The following is a 13,646-nucleotide window of genomic DNA, read 5'->3' as shown; positions in this document are numbered from 1 at the left end:
CAAGATTTTACCTTATATTTTATCTAGAAATGTCCCAAAAATGATAGCTTGATATATTTAAGTAGCAATTGTAATATGTGTTTGTGCTTGGATAAATTAGTCTGTTTTTTGAACATTCAATTAAAACAAGACCATGAAATGAATTGAACTTAAATAAAATTGTGAGTTACCTGTTTGAGTGTCCTCTCCATGTCAATTCCCTGGCCCCATGGAGCAGCAGGATTTGCCAGACAATCCCCAGCATTTCCTCTCCTTGAGATATCAATTTTCTGCCTCCTAAGACTTCGGAAAGTTTCAGCCATCACAAGGACTCCATCATAAGTCAGAGCAGAGGTGTACTAACCAAATGAAAACGAATATAATGGTAAATGTTAAAATCTTATCGAGTGCCAGAAATGGTCTGGGGTTTTTGTAAGTTTATGACATAAAGCACCATTCTGTCTGAAGGATGGTTAAATTACTGATAATTAATTGACTCTGGCTTCAGAAATTTCTATTCTTGCTTTAATATAAAGCCTGTATACCAAATCTTATCATCCTGACTTAAAAGGGAGAAAAACCATTCTAAAAAATAGAAATTCTAATAAAACAGTTTTCCATCAGTTGGGGGAAGAAAGATCCTTAGGCAAGGCCTTTCTGTTGTGTCCCAGTACAAACAGCTAATGTATAAAAGGCTAATGCAACTTTGTAATCTGCCTTGTAGTCGGTTTCTGTGGTTGAACCCCAGGAGGGCTGGGCCTCTTAATCTTTTGCTGCTCCAAAAGGCCTAGCAAGGTTCCCTGAGATTTAATATAAGTTCATGGACTTGAAGTATATATCTTTGTTCAGTCTCCCAGAAGAATGAGTGGAATTTTTTATTGTTATTCAGAAATATGATGCCAGAAATAACATCTACTTATCCAACAAATGTGTATGCATCAGTGACTGTGCTAAATAGGAATGGATATTGCCACACCACATCCAATGCAGGTGCACAGGAAGGCAAAGTCATTTCATTAACCTAGGATCAAAGTTTCCAATATAACCTAGGATCCAAGTGGAGATGTGAAGGATAGACCGTCTGCTTCTCTTTGAGAAAAGAGTGAGCTCCCCCAACCTCTGAGAAATATTATTAAGGTTAGGAGAAAAAGTGAGGAAAGATTGAGATAAAAATGTAGTTTTCTAAATATAAAAATAAATCAACATGGGATCGCTTTTGGTAGAGATTTATTAGAAAATTCCTGAACACATGGAAATGGGGCACAATTTTCTTGAAGCATGACAGATCTACTTATTCAACAAATGTGTATGTACTAGTCACTGTGCTAAATAGTATCAACTACTAACTACTAATCATGACAAAAACTACATTGTCTTCTTTAGAAATTCCATATGGTCAGTTCCTTATAATTAACACCTTCTATGCCTGTATGAGCAGTAGGTTTGTGCTGTAGAAAGTGGAGGATGATCTCCTTGATTTTGTGCTTTTAAATAAAGAAAAATCATTTGAAATTCCAATTGTAGAAGGTAAACTTAGAGCCGGGCATGGTGGCTCACACCTGTAATCCTAGCAGTTTGGAAAGTTGAAGTGGGTGGATCACTTGAGTCTACGAGTTCAAGAGCAGCCTGGGTGGGCAACATGGCCACACGCTATCCCTACAAAAACTGCAAAACATTAGCCAGGCGTGGTTGTGTGCACCTGTAGTTCCAGCTACTTGGAAGGCTGAGGTGGGAGGAGGATCGCTTGAGCCCAGGAGGTCAAGGGTACAGTGAGCAATGGTTGTGCCACTGCACTCCAGCCTGGGTGACAGAGAAAGACCCTGTCTCAGAAAAAAAAAAAGAAAAAAGAAAAGAAAGTAAACTTAGGCAACACGGCCATGAGACATAGCAGCCACCATTACAGGGAAGAGAAAAACTAAAACACGGATAAAATAAGAGCATTAATTCTAACAAAGAACTGTTCAATACTATAGGATATAACTCTTGTATTAGAAGGATCTAAAAGAACCATGTAAATTGAGAGCTTTCCTATATATTCCTCCAGGACATGATAAAACAAGCTTCTGGATAGATGTGCCCTTCACAATTGATTGGGATGGGATAGCTAAGAAAAATTAAGGTGTTTAAGCAAGGTACTACACCAAAAATGAATGTGCTCCTCCTCTGCCTGACCCAACACATCTTTGAGTAGAGAAAGTCATCAAATCATCTTTTTTTGGTAAGGCAAGAAAATAAAAATGAGAAATAAAATGAATCTTGCTTAAGTCATGAAGGGCAAGAGAAAAATGCAATGCTAGTACTTGAAGACCAAAGGAGGAAAAAAAGAAAAATATTGCCACTTTTTCAACAGGAAGAAAGAAGCTGAGAAGGGATGGCACCAAAAAGCAAACGCACTTACTGTGTTTTAAAAAGTCCATTTATTTTTATGAAATATGTGAACCAGAAAAAAGAGCAGGTATCACACAGAGTGGTGCAGAGCAAAGGAGACATTTAGCCAGAGTGGCAAAGACCTGGGATTTGACAGGTCATAGAGCTGATAGATGGAAAGAAGCAGTAGTTTAAATCAGTTTTACCTTTTCAAAAGATGTAATTCTTTTCTATATGTCTTATTGTGCTATAATCCAGGGATCCACAGTTACGGGCTGACAAGTTCTAGGTGACACCTAGAAAATTCTTACTAATCATTTCATTTTTAGGCAGGGTAAATAGTGCCCTATAGTTATTTACTGCTCTGATAAGTGACTAGAATAATGAAATGATTTCTATTTACTAAGATTTATAGATAACAAGACAGAATTGGGCAGAATCATAGTGCGGTAGAAAAAGTATGGACTTAGAGAAGAAAGAACTAGGATGAATTTTAATTCTGCGACATAGGTTTATGGGAATGTGAAGCACATTTTTTGGTTATGGAGTATAAAACAGAGCAAAATGAAATGAAACAAGATAATAGTGACTCTCTATTGTGGTTATTATGAGGATGAAATTTCATATCATATCTGAGAGCTCTTTGAAAAATGTACCAGACTCTAGCTAGGAATCACGAAGACTACAAAGATGAGTATTTGATGGTTACTGCCCCAGAGAGTTTATAGGAGTGAAACAGTAAGCGTGCAAATCATTATATTAAATCCCTGATGAGAATTGCCCAATCAAATACTATGGAGATTACACGAGGGAAAGGAATCACATTTACAAAAAAATATATATATATATATATACTTTTAGTTCTTTTTAAATGTACAGTGAATTATTGTTGATTGTAATCACCCTGTTGTGGTATCAAATACCAGATCTGGGTAAGGCGCAGTGGCTCATGCCTGTAAAGCCAGCACTTTGGGACGGATCACTTGAGGCCAGGAGCTCGAGACCAGCCTGGCCATCATGGTGAAATCCCGTCTATACTAAAAATACAAAAATTAGCCAGGTGTAGTGGCGCAGGCCTGTAATTTCCAGCTGCTCAGGAGGCTGAGGCATGAGAATCGCTTGAACGCAGGAGGTGGAAGTTGCAGTGAGGGGTGAGATCGTGACACTGCACTCTAGCCTGGGTGACGGAGTGAGACTCTGTCTCAAAAAAATAAATAAATAAGTCAACCAAAAAAAAAAAGAAAAAAGAAAAGATTTCATAGAGAAAGTGGAATTTGAGATAAAGCCTTGGAAGATGGTTGGATTTCGACAGGTAGACACGATGGTGGAGGACTTTTGAGGTAGAAGCACGTGAACAGGGAGTGATAAAGGGTGGGGCAATGCAGGGCAGCTCACACTGGCTGGAGCATCAGAAAGGAGGCAGAGGGTCACGCACTTGGAAAGGCCTGATTGGCCATAGAATGGAAAACCTTGATTCCAGGAGATTTTTTTAAAGCAGGGAAGTCACATGATCAGAAGTCATGCTTTTAATCTTGGTTGAAAAATTAAACACTTAGAGTACACTTTAATTAATTATAATCAATCCTCATTATTTGTGGATTCTAAATTTTCAAATCTTCCTCCTTGCTAATATTTATTTGTGACTCTTAAATTGATACTTGTGGCACTTTTGTGGTTATTTGTGGAACTGTACAGAGTGGTGAAAAATTTGAGTAACCCAACACACAAGGTCCCAGCTGTGGCTGAACAAGGAAACACTGTTTCCTTGTTTCTGCTCTCATACTGTAAACAAGTGTCCTTTTTGTGTTCTATTTAGTGCCATGTTTTCTGCAGTTTTATACTTTTTGCTGATGATTTCACTGTTTAACATGGCCCAAAGCATAGTGTTAACGTGCCGTTTAGTGTTCCCAAGTGCAAGAAGGCTGTGATGTGCCTTATGGAGAAAATGCGCATGTTAAATAAGCTTCATTTGGGCATGAACCATGGTGCTGTTGTTCAATATCCATGAACCAACAATACATTAAATAAGGTATCTTTAAACAGAAGCACCCATAAAACAAGGTTATGTACTGAATAGTTGACAAAAAGTTTGTATCCAGAGGCTAGCAGAACTTAACACTATGTTTCCCCTGGAGCAATGGATCTATATTTGCTTATTCAGTATTTAAAGAGACTTTATAGAGCATAACTGCTGTGAATAATAAGAACGAATTGTACTGCATTTATTTATTAAATGGCTACTGAATGCCTAGCATCATGCCAAGAGTTGTGAATGATGAGAGGATTATATAACAAAGAGGCCAAAGCTATAGCATAGACAAGTCTAGTTGGATATAATCAAATAGGAGACATTAAAATAATTATATCCTATGTATTCCATAAACCTTGTCCCTGACTCCAGGACAGCCAACTAACAAATCCATTTAATAATTTGCATGTATTTATCTGTAAAATCAAAGGATTGGACAACAGTGCTTGACACATAGTGGACATCCATTTAATGTTCTGTTTTGAAATTCTGTGATTTTATAAGGCAGTGAAGATGGTATGCTGAGCTGGCCAAACTCCAGTATTTCAGAGAAGAAATAGACATAGCCAGTATGAAACATTATAATTAGAAAATAGAAGCAGAGCTGAGACTCTCTAGCCTTAGATCTTGTTTTTTCTAGGCTTGAATTTCCAAATTATATATAAAACTTTTTACTGGAATACACTGTAAGTAATAGATTAGCAAATGATGATGATGGTGCCTTATTAGGTAGGGGCTCAAACCACTAAGTTGGAGTTTCAGAAACATTATGCCACAATTTAACATGAGGTCTAAGAAAGTCATCTATCTGTTTAGTTTGATCAAATATGCTTATGATCAGAAATTTACCAGCTTTTTCTGAGCAAATATTAATAGCATACATTCACAATATCTGTCAGAAAACAATGAAAAAAACCTGATTTTTCACTGTTAATTTGAAACAGAACTTTTGCAGAAGCTTGTATATTTTACATTTCTGCTAATTTCCTAATTTGCCTACTCATTTTAAATCACTTCATGAAGATTTCTGTGTGGGAGAAAAGTTACGCATGCTCTTTCACATTTGAAGTATTTAGTTAACAATTAAAAAACATATAATTCTGAAAGGAAATTCATATGTATAGTACTGTAATAATTATAGTAAACTGCTTGAGCTAATGTCTAGCAACTCTACTCTTAAATACAGAAATTTAGAAATTTTTAAGAGCATGTGCAAGGCAGTTATAAGGACAAAATGCTTTCTTCCCATGCCATACTATGTTTGGCAAAATGTTAATGGAAAAACTGTATAGTAAAGTTTTCATCTTAAATTTTGAAACTATCAGTAATACAGTAGATAAAAATAAACAAATACCTTTGGAGGAGTCTCAGATCCTGGATACTCTCTCTGATCTAGTTTCTTCCAGCGATCCATTAGTTTGATTACCATAGGTGTATTAAAATCCACCAACTGGAATCCAGTAACATTGGCTCCACCATGTATAAACCTCTCAAGAGAAATATCCTTGAATCCCTATAAAAATTGATACGAAATATTGTTAATTTTAGTTTATTATACATGGCAGCTCTTCAATAGTAACATAAATTAATAACCTATACGTATTAAAAGATTTTTAATAAAGCAATGGCTAAAAATGTGGAAAATGATAATAAAAGATGTGGAAAATCTAATTATGTCTATTTAGCTGTAAAATTCTGTAATTCAAAATCCAATACATGAGACAAAGATATGCTTTTATTTCAGTTCAAATCAAGTATTTCTTGAATGCCTCTGATTGCCTTTTATGAAGTATATAGGCGGATATAGGAGATAAATATGATTGCATCAAAAAGTCTCCTGTTTCTCACTAACTCATTCTATGAAACTAGTATCATACTGAAACCAGTATTCGGCAAGGACACAACAAAAACGAAAACTACAAGCCAACATCCCTGATGAACACAGACATAAAAATCCTCAGCAAAATACCAGCACCCCAAACCCAGCAGCACATCAAAAAGATAGGTCACTGTGATCAAGTAGGTTTTATTCCAGGGATGCAAGGATGGTTTAACATATGCAAAGCAATAAATGTGATTCACCAAATAAACAGAATTAAAAACAAAAACCATACGATCCTCCCAAAAGATACAGTAAAAAGCATTTGATAAAATGCAACACACTTTCATAATAAAAATCCTCAACAAACTAGGCATCAAAAGAACATATCTCAAACTAATTGAAGCCATCTATGACAAACCCACAGCAAACATCATACTGACTGGGCAAAAGCTTGAAGCATTATTCCTAATATCTGGAACAAGACAACGATGTCCACTCTCACCACTCGTATTTAACATAGTACCTCCGATCCTAGCCAGAACAATCAGAAAAGAGAAAAAAAAGGCATTCAAATAGGAAAAAGAGGAAGTCAAATTATCTCTGTTCACTAATGACATCATCCTATACCTAGAAAATCCTAAAGACTCCTCCAGAAGACTACTATGTCTGATAAACAATTGCAGTAAAGTTTCAAGATACAAAATCAATGCCCCCAAATCAGTTGCATTTCTATAGCCAACAACACTGAAGCTGAGAACCAAATCAAGAACTCAATCTTATTTAAAATTGCCACACACACACACACACACACACACACACACACACACACACACACACACAATATCCAGGAATGCATTTAACCAAGAAGGTTAGAGACCTCTACAAGGAAAACTACCAAACACTGATGAAATAAATCATAGATGACACATAAAAATGGAAAAACATCCCATGCTCATGGATAGGAAGAATAAATGCCATTAAAATGATTACATTGCCCAAAACAATCTACAGATTCAATGCAATTCCTATCAAATTACCAACATTATTTCTTGCAGAACTAGAAAGAACAATTCTAATATTCATATGGAACTAATAAAAAGCTTGAATACCCAAAGCCACTTAAGCAAAATGAACAAAGCCAGAGGCATCACATTTTCTGACTTAAGACTATACTACAAGGCTATAGTAACCATAACAGCATGGTTTTGGTACAAAAATAGACACATAGATCAATGGAACACAATAATGAAACCAGAAATAAAGTCACATACCTACAACCAACTGATCTTTGACAATGTCAACAAAAATAAACAAGGGGAAAGGATACTCTATTCAATAAATAATATTGGGGAAACTGGCTGGCCCTATGCAGAAGACTGGACTCCTACCTTTCACCATATACAAAAATTAAGATAGATTAAAGACTACATAAGACATGAAAATACAAAAATCCTACAAGAAAACTTAAGAAAAACTCTTCTGGATATTGGCCTAGACAAAGAATTTATAACTAGGACCTCAAAAGCAAATGAAACAAAAACAAAAATAGACTCATGGGACTTGATTAAACTAAAGAGCTTCTGCACAGCAAAAGAAACAATCAACAGAGTAAATAGCCAACCTACAGAATGAGAGAAAATATTTGCAAACTATGCATCTGACAAAGTACTAATATCTAGAATCTATAAGGAACTTAAATCAACAAATAAAAACCAAATAACCCCATTTAAAAAACAGCAAAGGACATGAACAGATACTTCCCAAAAGACAACATACAAACAGCCAGCAAACATGTGAAAAAATGTTCATCATCACTAATCATCAGAGAAAAAATTAAAACCACAATGAGATGCCATCTCACACCACTCAGAATGGCTATTATTTAAAACTCAAAAAATAGCAGACGTTGGTGAGGATGTGGAGAAAAGGGAAAAAATAAAAACTGCAACTGTTGTTGAGAATGTGAATTAGTCCAACCCCTATGGAAAACAGTATGGAGATTTCTCAAAGAACGAAAAATAGAACTACCATTTGGCCTAGCAATGCCACCACTGGGTATATACCCAAAGGGAAGTAAATCATTTTGTCAAAAAGACACCAGCACTCATATGTTTATTGCAGCAGTATTCACAATAGCAAAGTCATAGAATCAGTCTAAGTGCCCCGAGAAATGGTAGTCCAAGAGAAGAGAGCAAGATAGGCCATTCATGGACTCCTGTGTGGTAGGAAAAAAGATGGTGTCCACCAGATGGAGTGAAGAAGCTGAGAAGTAAGGATGCTATCCCTTCTTGCCTAGAGGTAGTAATCAAGGATTCAAAAATTCTGGACATTTATTTTCTCTCTCTCTTTCTCCCTCCCTCCCTCCATCCCTCCCTTTCATCTATCATATCTATTGTGTACACATTTTCTATTATTTATCTATCCATGTATGTATGTATGTATGTATCTATATCTGTCCATTATCTATCATGTATCTATTATCTATCACCTATCTACCAATTATCTGTCTTTTATCTATCTTCCATCTATATATCTACCCATTTATCATCTTTGTTTTATACCTGGCTCCCTTTTATTGCCACTATTTTAGGCACCTTATAAAAATCCACACTCAGTAAAAAATGTAAAACAGACAATAGCAAGAAGAGAGCAAAAAGCCTATTAAGGAAGTGAATTAATAAAGCCATAGGTATTAGCTCAGAGAAAAGTAAATCACACACACACACACACACACACGAGCTTGTAGCTTTTGTAATTGCTTTCTTTTTGTTTTCTATTAGTATTTAGTAAAGGTTCTTTTGCAAATATGAATATGCTTCAAGTTGCTGAGGGAATGAAGGAGAGTGTTTTGTCTATTTTTTGTTGGGAATAAAATGTGTGGCAATAATCCTGCAGTTAGAGTAAGAAGTAATGAGGACTTGGAGTTGCTTGTCCTTCTGAATGCACTTTGGCTGTGGTTTTGGAATCTTCAGATTATTTGTTTATTTCCTTCCCTCTTCCCTCCCTCCCTTCCTCCTCCTCCTCCTCCTCCTCCTCCTCCTCCTCCTCCTCCTCCTCCTCATCCTCTTTCTTTTATAGTGAAGTAGATTGTCTTCCTAACCAACATATGTGCATTGCTGTTTGGCCATCTAAGAAAAAATGTATCAGTCTACTGGCAACTGAACAAAACTGCTGTCAAAGAGGCCCAGTTATACGAGCTAACAGCTATTATATGCTGAGCTTATCATATGCCAGGCATTGTGCTAAGCACATTACACAGATTACTGATCTAGTTTAGTTTTCATAACAAGGTTATGAGGTAGATCCTATTATTAGCCTTATCCTAAAGATATGAAAACAGACTCAGAGGGGGTGAAGAAAAACTGTTCAAAGCCATCCAGCAAATGTATGGTAGAGCTAAGATTCCAGCCATACAAACCACCCTTGAATTTGTCTTTTTCACCTTATACTCCTGCTTATTCTTACACAGAGGTGTTTTAAATTTTATTAATTATCATAGTATCTATAGGAAAGGCAGTTTTATACTGTATCCCCTCTAAAAGGCCACACTTTGAATTCCACATCTGTTACTTTCTAACCTTATATCTTCCACATTCAAAATGAGAATGAGAATGCTATGGTATCTAGCACATCTGGTTTGAATTCAATAAATGATCACTATTATCAATTAATTCACTCAACAAATATTTTTTTCATGCCTATTATATGCCCACTAATTTGAGAGCTCATCAGTAACATTCTCATTTTGTCGATAAAGAAACTAGACACCAGAAAGTAAACCTATGTTTCTGAAATGGGAAAAACACTGTCCATCAATCTCCAGCTAGTAAAATGTCAGTTGAACATTTGTTTGCTTCTATCAGAGCATAGGGCAGACCCACAGGCAGGCAAATGATTCCAATGTTTTCTAAAAGCCACAGTAATTCAACTATTGCATTAGTTGCTAATTGATGACATTATTATTTTCTTTCAACCATGGCTGAGATAGAAGGTCTGCCAAACCTTCTTTCATAGCGTTATCCACAGCTGCAGCATAAAGAGGCAAAGCTGCAGCCTTCAGAAAAATCATCTGATGTAAAGTCTAGCTGATAAATAATAGTTCACATTTCTCGAGTCCATCCTGTTCTTATGCTGAAAGTAAAGGGAAAAATTGCCATGTCTGATTATAAACCACTTTCAGTTATGATTTGAATGAATGGTGGGTGGCTCAGTTAATTTCAGCTATGTCTGTTTTGAGTACAGGCAATATTTTTCATATGTTTTCATACATATTTTCTTACATATATTTTCTTTCATATATTTCTTTCATATATTTTCTTACAATTTCATATAGAAAATTGATAGGATCTAGACCGTGAAGCAGTTTTCTCAGAAACATTTATTTTGGTGGCCATTTTGATTTCAGTTTTTATCCAAAGAATACAGTGGAACTGAGAGTTCCTGGGCAACAGTGTAACAAAATTATTCACTCCACAGTCAGGAGGAAATCAGTGGTTGAGTGACTTAAGTAAATAATGTCTCTGAGGGCAGGGGGAGATCAAGGGAAAGGCTTTCTACTTGTTAAAATGGGCCACTACTTTGCTTGAATTTCACAAGGGTTAATTACCCCTCTCTAGATTAACGTCCAACTTGGTTTTTCTTTAATTTCTATTTGTAGTTCATGCATCTTTTGAGGGAAAATAAAATGTTTATAATTATAGGTATCAGATATCCTGATGACTATTTATGTAAATTTACAGGTTTATCATCTTATCACTGTTTAATAAATGCTCATTCTTTAAGTTCTACTTAATTCAGGTAACATTTCTGCTGGATTTTGCATTTCAGTTTCATAGGTTGACTAAATCATATTGAGATAGCTCTGGTGTAATTAATGGAAGGAACGTCAAATAAAATGGGGGAATTGCTTGCTTACCATGTTGTAAAAATTAGTTAAGAAATTGACTTAAAGTATGTACTTTTCATGTGCATGTAGATAGACGGTAGAATCAGACATGCTCAGTGCAGAAAAGGTAAACAGGAAGCACAAAAGTAAAACAATGTTGCCAAGTTGATGGAATCTTAACTAGGGTCACTGCACTTCAATAAAAATGTGCTAGACTGCAAATTTTGGGAAGCATGTCTACTCTCCATTCTGAAACTAACCAAATACCTAAATGTAAACAAGTCACTTTGCTCTCTGTATCCTAATTTTTAATTTCCTTTATGTTCTGAATGAGGCATGAGTGGTGTATGTGTATGAGATGGTGGATGATAGGTAAGAAATAGGTTCAGTTCGTCTTTAATTATATATCCAGAACATTTTGTAATTTTATATCTTTTTAATGATTGAGCCAGGTGTTCTCCTAGATATAAATTAAATAATACTTTTTAAAATAAAAAATCTAAATGAGAACAAGATTCTAAGAATTTGTCTTGCTAATGGGACAAATGTCAACTGTTCCTTGTTGCTATTGGTGGCCACATTTAAATTATTTGACTGCTAGAGGAGTGAATATCAATAAAGAGCAATGTGTTTAATATTAGGTCCCCCTGACGGGTGTTGTGGGAGATGCTTAAGTAAATGGTCACTTGGTGGCATTATTCCCTAAGTTATTTATTTATTTGCGTATTTATTCTTTGCAATCAGACAGTCCAGAGCTTCAAACTTTTCTTTGGGAATTCAGATCTGCGAGATCTTGGGTAAATTACACTGAACCTCATTTTTCTATCTATTAAAAATCTTTTTTAAGGCCAAATTAAAGCAATTATAATAACGAAAACAATTACAATAGCATAAGCTGGGTGCTAGAGGATAAGCAGGAGTTCAACAGATGAAGAACAGGGATAAGGACTCTTTTATAAGGTTAAAAAAAGGGGCATTGTTCCTGCCTTCAGTGAGCTTGCAGTGTTTTATTTGCAGTTGTGCTGTGGGATGTTGGACAGTACCTGTTACAGAGGGGGTATAAAATAATAATTTGATAAATGAAAAAACAAGAAGAAGTTCTATACTATGACTACATAGGGTAGTTTGAGAACCCAGAGGAGGGACTATCAAAGTGGATATTTAGGGATAGGTTTCTAGAAGTGACTGTAACCACTGACTAGGATTGGGTGGGGTAAACACCTCCTGATAGAGATAACAGCCTAAACAAAACTGGGAAGAGGAAAGCAGCATTAGGTGTCTGGGAATTAGTTTGGTCTGAAGAAGGGATAGTTGTGGGGTGGAGTGGGAAAAACTGTGGGGTCAAGTAGGGATAAAATCTTAAAGGGCTTTGTGCATTAAGTTCAAGAGTGCAAATCCTTTTTCCTAAAATATTTAAGTAGAGCAGTGCTTAGGTTTTCAATGCTTACTCTGGAAGATGGTGGTAAAAACTGGGGCAATGACTCAGAGTTGGGACAATATGTCATTTGGAGAGACATCCAAACTCTGAGGAGAAGTGAGACACGTATTAGCAAGTAAGTCTGGAAAACCCATGGGGAATCAGGTCATGAAAAATCTGATGTCTTTTACTGTATTTGCAGCCTGGGGCCAATAAAAAATTTAAGCAAACGATATCATCATACTTGTCTTTAAAAAATAACTGACAGTTAAATGAAAGAAGAACTAGGAAAGAGAAAGTCTAGGGGCAAATTAGGGAAGCAATTTTCTTACTGGAATCTCTAAGAAACAGACTAGGATAAACCAACTGACAGATAAGGTTTTCCTGCCTCTACTTCTCTGGGAAATTTTTGGAACAGAGCTTAATCTATTGTGATATCATATGCTTTCACCAGGACCTCTAGATGATGGGTTTAATAAAACATACATGCACCTACATACAAATCCCATATAGGACATAGAAAAGGAAAAAGAATCGCAGCAATCTTTCATTTCTAACAAGTTTTACTCACACTTAATATGCAATTGTTAAATATAGTGGCAGAGATAATCACAGAGAAATTTCAAGAATCAGGGAGAGGCATGCCCATTCAATTATATATCAGGCATAGCTCATACTGTTCAGATGATGTTAGCTCCCTGTGGCCCCTCTTGGACCTTCTGCAGGTTCAGGCTTGAGTATTAAGGGAAAGGATTTCTACTTCTTTTGGCCTGGTTGGAGGTGAGATGCCAGCACACTGCAATAGCTCCAAAAGCTAAGATCAGAGGGGCATAGAATACATCAATGTATTCTCGTTTTATCAGGATAGAATGATGAAGGAAATTGAATGGTTGTTAATTGAAGAAGAAAAGTTCAACTTACAGATAATGACAAGACAATTTAAAATAATGCCAGAGAGCATTCACAACTTATTTGCATCTTTATTCACAAAGAAATTGCCTATTATTTTGTTTAATTACATGAAATCTGCTTTCTGTATTTCAGCCAAAAAATTTAAAGACCATTATGAAGCCAATATTTCGGTGACATTCCTTACTTTGTTTTTTTTTTTTTTTTTTTAGTGAGTGATTTTTTTTTTTTTTTTTTT

General features: G+C 35.8%; 1 protein-coding gene across 8 annotated transcripts in view; it reads right to left on the bottom strand.

Moving 5' to 3' along the window:
• Positions 1–13,646, bottom strand: part of GRIA4 (glutamate ionotropic receptor AMPA type subunit 4) — a 392,397-nt gene that overhangs the window by 78,782 nt on the left and 299,969 nt on the right. For all 8 annotated transcript variants that reach the window (XM_032167274.2, XM_032167270.2, XM_032167275.2 and 5 more), the window contains 2 exons: positions 5,730–5,888; positions 171–338 (listed from right to left, as the gene is read on the bottom strand). In XM_032167274.2, coding sequence (XP_032023165.1) covers positions 171–338; positions 5,730–5,888 — 327 coding nt within the window. The remainder of the gene's footprint in view (positions 1–170; positions 339–5,729; positions 5,889–13,646) is intronic.

The sequence above is a fragment of the Hylobates moloch genome, unplaced genomic scaffold (genome assembly GCF_009828535.3).
Source record: "Hylobates moloch isolate HMO894 unplaced genomic scaffold, HMol_V3 SCAFFOLD_11, whole genome shotgun sequence".
In the NCBI taxonomy this organism is placed as follows: Eukaryota; Metazoa; Chordata; class Mammalia; order Primates; family Hylobatidae; genus Hylobates; species Hylobates moloch.
Note: the sequence above shows the minus strand (reverse complement) of the source record. Positions and strands in the feature narration are given on the sequence as shown.